The sequence below is a fragment of the Telopea speciosissima genome, chromosome 1 (assembly GCF_018873765.1).
Source record: "Telopea speciosissima isolate NSW1024214 ecotype Mountain lineage chromosome 1, Tspe_v1, whole genome shotgun sequence".
NCBI classification, from domain to species: domain Eukaryota; kingdom Viridiplantae; phylum Streptophyta; class Magnoliopsida; order Proteales; family Proteaceae; genus Telopea; species Telopea speciosissima.
Window position 1 is genome coordinate 36,074,627 of NC_057916.1, and position 8,602 is coordinate 36,083,228.

Genomic DNA, 8,602 nt, shown 5'->3' on the forward strand with positions numbered 1-8,602 from the left:
GTCAACCTTGCAGCTTCTGGAACAATCGCAACATTTTTCCATCTGAAGATACTACAAGAAGATGAAAATGGCACTTCAGATACAGAGGAATGCCCTCAACCTGTATCAACACTTCTTGATGATTTCTCTACCATTTTCCAGGAGCCAACTACTCTTCCTCCTTTTTGGCAATTCAATCATAGAATTCATGTCACAGTCAGATCTCAACCTGTCAATGTTCGTCCATACAGATATCCCCATTTTCAGAAAGGGGAGATTGAAACTATTGTGAAGCAAATGTTGGAGAGTGGTATCATTCGGGTATCCCAAAGTCCCTACTCTTCACCTGTTCTTTTGGTGAAAAAGAAGGATGGAACTTGGCGCTTTTGTGTCGATTACAGGGCGCTGAATGCAATTACAATCAAAGATAAGTTCCCTATCCCAACCATAGATGAATTACTTGATGAACTTCATGGAGCTACTATTTTTTCTAAAATTGATCTCAGATCTGGTTACCATCGGATCAGAATTGTTGAAAAAGACATTCATAAGAGAACATTTAAGACTCATGAAGGTCACCATGAGTTTCTAGTGATGCCGTTTGGCCTCACTAATGCCCCTTCCACTTTCCAGGCTCAAATGAACTCCAACTTCAAACCCTTCCTCTGGAAATTTGTAGTAGTATTTTTCAATGATATTCTTGTTTTCAGTAGAACCTTGACTGATCACATATCGCATTTGAGGGAAGTGTTGCACTGCCTCACGTCTCATCAGCTGTATGCCAAGTTATCCAAATGTAAATTTGGACAGCCATTTATTGACTATCTAGGTCATATAGTTTCAGCCAAGGGAGTGAAACCTGATCCTCAAAAAATACATTGCATGATGGAATGGCCAATCCCTAAGAATGTCAAGGCCTTAGGGTTTTTTTGGGTCTTAAAGGGTACTACCGTAAGTTTGTTCAACATTATGCCAAGATCGTAGCTCCCCTAATAGATCTATTAAAAGTCGATTCGTTTGAGTGGAATGAGGCTGCTACAGAGGCTTTTCAACAGCTCAAGCAGGCTATGGTCTCCTTACCTATATTGGCCCTTCCTGATTTCTCTCTCGTTTTTACATTAGAGACTGATGCTTCACTCATTGGTGTGGGAGCAGTCCTTATGCAGGAGCAGCATCCTATTGCCTATTTTAGTAAGAAATTGAATAAGCAATTGTGAAATGCCTCCACTTATGTCAGGGAGCTATACGCCATTACCCAAGTTGTTCAAAAGTGGAGATATTACCTATTGGGTCGTCATTTCATCATCAAGATAGACCATCGCAGCCTTAAGAAGTGGATGACTCAGGTTGTCCAGACCTCGGAACAACATCATTACCTTAGCAAGCTATTGGGGTATGTTTACACTATAGTATACAAGCTGGGTTGTGAAAACGGGGTAGCTGATGCTTTGTCTAGATTACCTTATTTTGCTTCCGCAACAACTGAGGCAGAACAGTCTCTGGAAAGTTCAGCAAACCTATCAGTCCTCACTACAGTCCAGTTCGATTTTATTAATCAATTGAGGAAAGAAAATCTCAATGACCCTGAATTGGTGGCCATTCACAAGGAGCTTCTACAGGGTCCTTCATCTTCCACCGTTTACACGGGAATTCTTTACTACAAGGAGAGGCTTCGAATACTATCCCGTTCTTCTCTCAAGGACCAGTTACTAAATGAATTTCATAATACAGTGTGCGGCGGGCATGGAGGAGTTAAGAAGACTTTTATGGCCTTAGCAGCCAAATTTTATTGGCCACGCATGCGAAGTGATGTTGAGTAGTTTGTACAACATTGTTTAATATGTCAGCAGGTCAAATACATGGTACAAAAACCTGCAGGGATGTTACAGCCTTTACATGTTCCTCACCAGGTTTGGGATGATTCGACTATGGACTTCATTATTGGGTTGCCGATGTCTCATGGTCATACAGCCATATTGGTTGTAATAGATCGTTTAACAAAATATGGCCATTTTATTGGTCTTCCGCCCCATTTTTCTGCTACCAAGGTTGCTGCTGTATTCACTGATATTGTGGTGAAATTGCATGGTTTTCCTTCCACTATCATCACGGATAGGGACCCCATATTCTTGAGCCAATTTTGGAAGCAATTGTTTACCCTGAGCGGAACCACCTTAAAGTTTAGTACGGCATATCACCCCCAGACTGATGGGCAGACTGAGGTAGTCAATAGGTCCGTGGAACAATATCTTCGGTGTTTTGTGGCTGATCACCTCAGGAGTTGGAACAAATTTGTATCTTGGGCCGAGTATTGGTATAATACCACTCATCATTCCAGCATACAAATGACTCCATTTCAAGCACTATATGGAAGACCCTTCCATTCCTACCTTGAAGGCACTTCTTCAGTAGTAGCTGCGGACATTGCATTTGGAGATAAGACTCAGTTGCTGCAGTTATTAAAGAAAAATTTACTACAAGCCCAGTAGCGATCGAGTGAAGACATATGCCGATGCGCATAGGAGAGAATTGAATTTCTCCATTGGAGATTGGGTTTGGCTTAAATTGCAACCATATAGACAAATGTTGGTTTCCTCTCGTCACTGCTAGAAATGGAGCAAGAGATTCTATGGTCCTTTTCAGGTCATAAACACGGTAGGCCCTGTGGCTTACACATTACAACTACCTCCTCAGTCCAGAATTCGTAATGTGTCTCACATTTCTCAACTGAAACCATACAAGGGTCCATCCCCTCCCCATATTGTCCTTCCATTACCCAATGTAAATACAGCTGACCAACCAATGGTCCTTCCAATGGCCATTGTGGGACAACGACAGGTTTGGCAAGGTGAGAGCCTCGTTCCTCAAGTAATTGTACAGTGGCAAGGTTTACCCTTGGAAGATGCCACCTAGGAAAATTTTTAGGATATCCTACATGAATTTCCTCATCTACACCTTGAGGACAAGGTCTCTTTTGATGGGGAAGGGAGTGTTGCAACCCCTGAGTTGAGTATTAATGTTCCTTAGCAGCAGGAGGAGTTCCTAGAAGAGCAAGTTGATCGCCAAGTGGAACAAGTTGATCACCAAGTGCAACTGAAGCCTCAATGGTTTCAAAATTACATTTATTAGGGATTCTCCGTTATAAATACCATTTGTAAGGATGATTAAAAAAATAATAAGAAAATTCAATCTTCTTCTCTTTTGTCTTCTCTTTCTCTTCTTGTTCTTCTCAATCTCTTCTCCTTCTCAGACATTTCATTCTTGAGCAGATTCATTCAAAAAAATGAACTGACAGTTTTTTTATTTTTGGGTTTTCAGAAATAATAAAACGCAAAAACAGAAGTATTATCATACAGGACTTATGTCTTCCTCAACGCGATTTAGTATTGCATCATAAGAGGTGAAATGTTTACAAAGTTTTTGACCTCAAAGGAAATTAAATATTAACATAGAAAATATGCATTATTCCCATTCAAATCAGAAGAGAAAAAACAACTCCATAAAGTTTCAAAACAAACAAGCAGTTGACCACAGGAACACAACCCACAATTGTTACCCCTTAAAGAGAACTTTTAAAACATTATTTCGCTAAACTTTCCCCCATAAACTAGCAGCAATGACAATTGGCAAAGACCAACCTAGTAACATTAATAAGCTATCAGTATTTCCAATGTGAAGTTGAAGTTCACAGCTTGAAATGTAACAACTTCGAGATCCCATTGAGTCCCTTTCCGTTGGAATATGTCGTATATTCATTGGCAGTGGTTTCTCGATAAATGGGGGCATTGTGGTCTGATAGTAACTCCGTTATCGGCCCATAGATCCTTTCTGATGGTCGACAATAAGTAGTAAAGAAGCATGCCAGTGATACTCTTGGGCCTTTTTTATTGGCCAGTACTCGATGTTCAACACTCTTGAACCTATCATTGGATATAAGCTGCCACAATCACAATCCACAAATCAATCAATTAGCATCACAACAACTTTGTAGTGGATTTTTTTTGTTTTTTTTTTTTATGTAGACAGAGAAGGGAAGGGAAGATCAAACTTGCCTGCAGAAGATCCCCAATGTTGACAATAAGAGCTTTAGGGGTGGGGGGAACATCTACCCATTGGTTCTGGTGAAGAATTTGAAGTCCACCGATCTGGTCTTGAAGGAGGATAGTAAGGAAATCATTGTCGGCATGCTTGCTAGTGCCCATGGTCAGTTCCGGCTCGGGGCATGCAGGGTAGTAGTGACTCAGAAAGGCATTCCCGTCGACGCAACCCATGTCTGCCAAGTGGTGGGGTCTTAGTCCTAACGCCTCCGACAGTAACCCAAACAAAACATTCCCAATCTTAACCACTTGCTTGTTGTAGTCCACCATTATATCTCTAGCAAATTAATCAAACTAGTTAGTATTTTCATTCTTATCTCTAATCTTTGTTAGGGTTTAGGGTTTTAAGCACAAAGTTGCTTAAAACAATCTACCATGTATATCAAGTTTGGAATAAACACGTTGCTACCTCAGAAAAGAAAATGAACAACAAAAGACCCTTGAATTGTATTGACCAATATAGCCGTGAGATATACATGTGATAATAATGGAAGTTGTTGTATTCTACATGTGATAATAATAGAAGGTTTCTATTATCACATGTGGTGGATATTGGTAAGAGATATATAAAAATATGGTAACTGAAGATAGCCAATATAGCGTGTTACTAGAATGGTAACGACTATATTGGTCAATAAATTGGTTGGAAAGATCAATTATTCCAACCAATTAATGCAATCCAGATATAGTGGGGAATGACTAATTCGGTACACCAACCTGCAAACTGGAGGCAATTGATCGAGATTGATAGGGGGAGGAGACATGAAGCAGTACAAGGAGTCCCTCCAATTGGCAGAGGGAGAGTTGTAGAGAGCGATATTGCTGTTGTATACAACTCTCCTGTTGGTGACATCCCGGGAAAATAGCGGTTTCTTCAACTCGATGTCTTGTTCGAAGAAACTTCGAACGCCTTGTAGCATCTCCTCCAATACGATATCAGGTATCCCATGATTCACCACCTGGAAGAAACCCCATGTTTCCGACGCCTTACGGACTTGGTCGACCACTTCCTTCCTACGACTCAAGTCTTTATTATTGTCAGTCATGCATTCCTTCAGGTCTATGACAGGAAAATGACTACTCATGTGGATGGAGTCTTCTGGTTCATGGAGCTGGACGTCAGGGGCGTTGTAGAAGATACGGGGTACCTTCACCACCCCGGCATCTACGAGTCCCTTCACGCCAGCCTTAGTTTCATCGAATTCCTTCAACTCTTTTGTTGGATCAAAAGTACTCCCTCCTGAAACTTCGCCACTGTTAGAGACGGACACCATTTTCTTTACTCTTAATTTCTCTTTCTCTTTCTCTTCTTGTCCTTCACCGACACCCCTCGAACTCTTTATACGCAGGTTCATGTGGAGATGCACAATCGAGTGACGTTTTTTTTCTATTCCTTATTTGTTTATTTTATTAGGTACGTTTGGATGAGCAGGTGAAGTAATTGACAGACAACCCAAGTGTATGTTTGGCGTTATTATAACTGTTAAATAAAACAAAGTTATTAGGGGAAAGTAAGGGGGAAAGCAAGTTATAATAAGATCAAAATAGGATAATTCTTTTTCATTTTTTGATAAATAAATAGAATAATTCATTGATGGCACAATAATTGTACGTATCTTTCACCTTTAATTAAAGTTTTTTGAATTATTTATTCTTCTTTTCTTGTCTTAATATCCAAACATTGCAGAGTTTTTCTTCGTAGTAGATGTTAGACCCTCTTGCTGGGGACAACTCACATATCCACTTACTTGATTTCCCATCGACTGTAAAGATTTTTGGGTTATTTTCAAATGCCCCCTTGAAAATGATCAACCTTACACTTGCCCCCTTGAACTTTCACTAATTCCACATGCATCCTTGTTTTTCAAACTAAGTACCACTATAGTCCCTGCTGTTAGACAGAGACGTTATAACATAACGGATCCCAGTTTTTGAACTTCGATGGACCATTCTGCCCCTGGATAGGATAAAATGACCAAAATGACCTTATTTGAAAAAATAATAATAATAATAAAACCTACAACTCATCTTCCCCAAATCATTTAGGGTTTGGGGAAGATGAGTTTTTGAATCCCCTGCCCAGATTCCTTCTTTGAGCAATTTTAGGATTCCCAGTGCGTAAGTACAGACCTGAGCCGCAGTCGCTTCACCAGTGTAATTGGTACCAACGAAGCCAACATTCAAACCATTAGGACTAACAAGAAGTTGCATTCGATTGTGTCTAAGTGTATTTCTGAAAACCCAAACCCTAGGTTCATCATCTTCTTGGTTCTTTTCAGGGTCGACGCCAGAGGGAAAATAACCCACCAAAGGAGTAAGTAGTAGCGAATGGGTCGCAGACATCGGCGCAGACGCTAACCTCTGCAATTTCTTCTCCTTCGTTGATAAAACAGAGAGGGGCAAAAGAGCTAAAAAGAATAAAGAACTTCTCCGAAAGAGAAAAGAAAAGAGTAATGGAGTAGAAAAAAATGAATGTGAATTGTCTTTAATTGGTTTATTTGAAAGAATTAATCGTGGGTTCCATTGATTTGATTGATGAACACAGCAGCGGCCAGAGCGGGAGTGGGAGTGGGAGTGGTGGAGCCGAGTAGAGTGTGGGGTGAGAAATGTTCGAGATCGGACATAGTAGTGAACCAGGGAGCTACATGCCTACATCCCCATTGCCAAATGGCATCCCAACGTACACGATGGAGATAGTGAACGCGTGCACTGTAACGGGTTGCAACATCTCAGCCATCCACCTCAGTTGCGGCTGGTTCAGCTCAGCTCGTCTTATCAACCCAAAGCTGTTCAAACGCCAACACTACGATGACTGCGTCGTCAACAACGGTAAGCCCCTCCCCAGCAGCGCCACCCTCTCCTTCCAGTACGCTAACTCTTTCCCTTACCAACTTGCTGTCTCCTCCGTCATCTGCTACTGACTCTCTCTCTCACTCTTAATCGAGTTCTTGTCTGTCGATTCGGCAACAAATTGATTTCAGGCCCAATCCTGGCCCAGAGCTTGAGATTGCTATAGGGCTCGAGGCTTCAGGGTATCCATTCATTTGGGTTGTGAGATCGAAGGATGAGGATGAACAGGGTGGATGCCAGAAGGGTTTGAAGAGAGGATTGAAGGGTTTCAAACCCTTAACGATTTGGGAAAGATGTGGGCAATTTGGTCAACTAAAACACAATTTCTGATTCAAGAACTCATCTTCCCCAAACCCTAAACAATTTGGGGAAGATGAGTTGCAGGGTTTTTTTTTTTTTTTTTTTCAAGTAAGGTCATTTTGGTCATTTTACCCTATCCAGGGGCAGAATGGTCCATGAAAGTTCAAAAACTGGGATCTGTTATGTTATAACATCTTTGTCTAATGGCAGGGACTATTGTGGTACTTAGTTTGGAAAGCAGGGGTGCACGTGGATTAGTGAAAGTTCAGGGGGGGCAACTGTAAGTTTGGCCATTTTTAGGGGGGCATTTGGAAATAACCCAAGATTTTTAAAAAGAAGGTTGGGTGGGGGAGATCGGGAATCCGGGGGAGGGCTCATCCTAATCTCCATCGAGATTACAGCCTTAGCCTTATCCTATCATCTGTATAATGGAGTTCGTCATTTATTAACAGATTTTTTAGCATTTTTGTATTGTTCTTTGATTAGATTAGCCAGAAAATGGGGGTGGGGGGGGAGAATTCGGATCAGCTACCCACATTGGACAGGTCACCCGTCACGGAAGGGGACAAATCTGACCCCTCCATGGGGCGTGGGTCACACCCAAGAGGCGGGTCCCACACCACCATGGAGGGTTCAGTTCTGTCTCCACCCGTCCCCATGTGGGTAGCAGATCTGAACTCGGGATCGAGGGGTTCACTAAAGAGGGGTGAGATGAAATCTTGTATGCCCCTTACACGCCCACTTTATTGAAGGTTGGATCTTTTTCTCAGCATCTCAATCGATCTAAGTAGGGGTGTCAATTTTAGGCCCCACTCGGCCCGACAGAACCGACCGAGCCCACCTGACTAAAGACCAGACCGGGGAATCCCAATGTAGAGTCCTAGCCCGTCGGGTGCCCTACCGGACCGACCGATTCTAGGCCTGACCGGTTACAACCTAGCCCTACCCTTTAACTTGTAAACTTTGCTATGGGCTTGGGTCCTATTTGATTTATTGGCCAAAATCTGTTCATGACATTAACTTTCTATTGGGCTGGGCTTGATGTATTAGGCAAAGTTTTATGACATTAATTTTCTATTAGGCTGGGCTTGATGTATTGGACATATTTTTATGATTTTTTTTTTAGCTTAAATCCATATCATGGGACATGGGCCAGCATGGGTTGCACTATTTCAGCCTATTTTTAATGAATCACCCATGTTCGAATAGTTGGATTATTCAATTTCAATAGAAAAATACAGAAAAGAGGTGGCAAGATGGTACACCTCTTTGTAAAATTAAAATATTCAATTTTAATGGGCAGCACCGTTTAAAGCCCGTTTATATTTAAACATGCCCATAGCATTGTTTTGCACCATTTTTTGGTGTTTGGGGTG

General features: G+C 41.6%; 1 protein-coding gene across 1 annotated transcript; it reads right to left on the reverse strand.

The window, feature by feature from the left end:
* Positions 1–3,571: 3,571 nt before the first annotated feature.
* Positions 3,572–5,382, reverse strand: LOC122648751 (1-aminocyclopropane-1-carboxylate oxidase homolog 1-like). Its single transcript, XM_043841971.1, has 3 exons — positions 4,794–5,382; positions 4,032–4,353; positions 3,572–3,916 (listed from the first exon to the last, which is right to left on the reverse strand). Exons 1-3 carry the CDS (start codon positions 5,348–5,350, stop codon positions 3,665–3,667), a joined length of 1,131 nt encoding a protein of 376 aa, XP_043697906.1. The 5' UTR covers positions 5,351–5,382; the 3' UTR covers positions 3,572–3,664.
* Between the last annotated feature and the right edge of the window lie 3,220 nt (positions 5,383–8,602).

Coding starts and splice junctions, on each gene's coding strand:
- LOC122648751 (XM_043841971.1), bottom strand. CDS start 5,350: ATGGTGTCCGTCTCTAACAGTGGCGAAGTTTCAGGAGGGAGTACTTTT. Junction 4,354..4,793: donor CAATTGCCTCCAGTTTGCAG/GTTGGTGTACCG, acceptor TTAATTTGCTAG/AGATATAATGGTGGACTACA. Junction 3,917..4,031: donor ACATTGGGGATCTTCTGCAG/GCAAGTTTGATC, acceptor TGATTGTGGCAG/CTTATATCCAATGATAGGTT.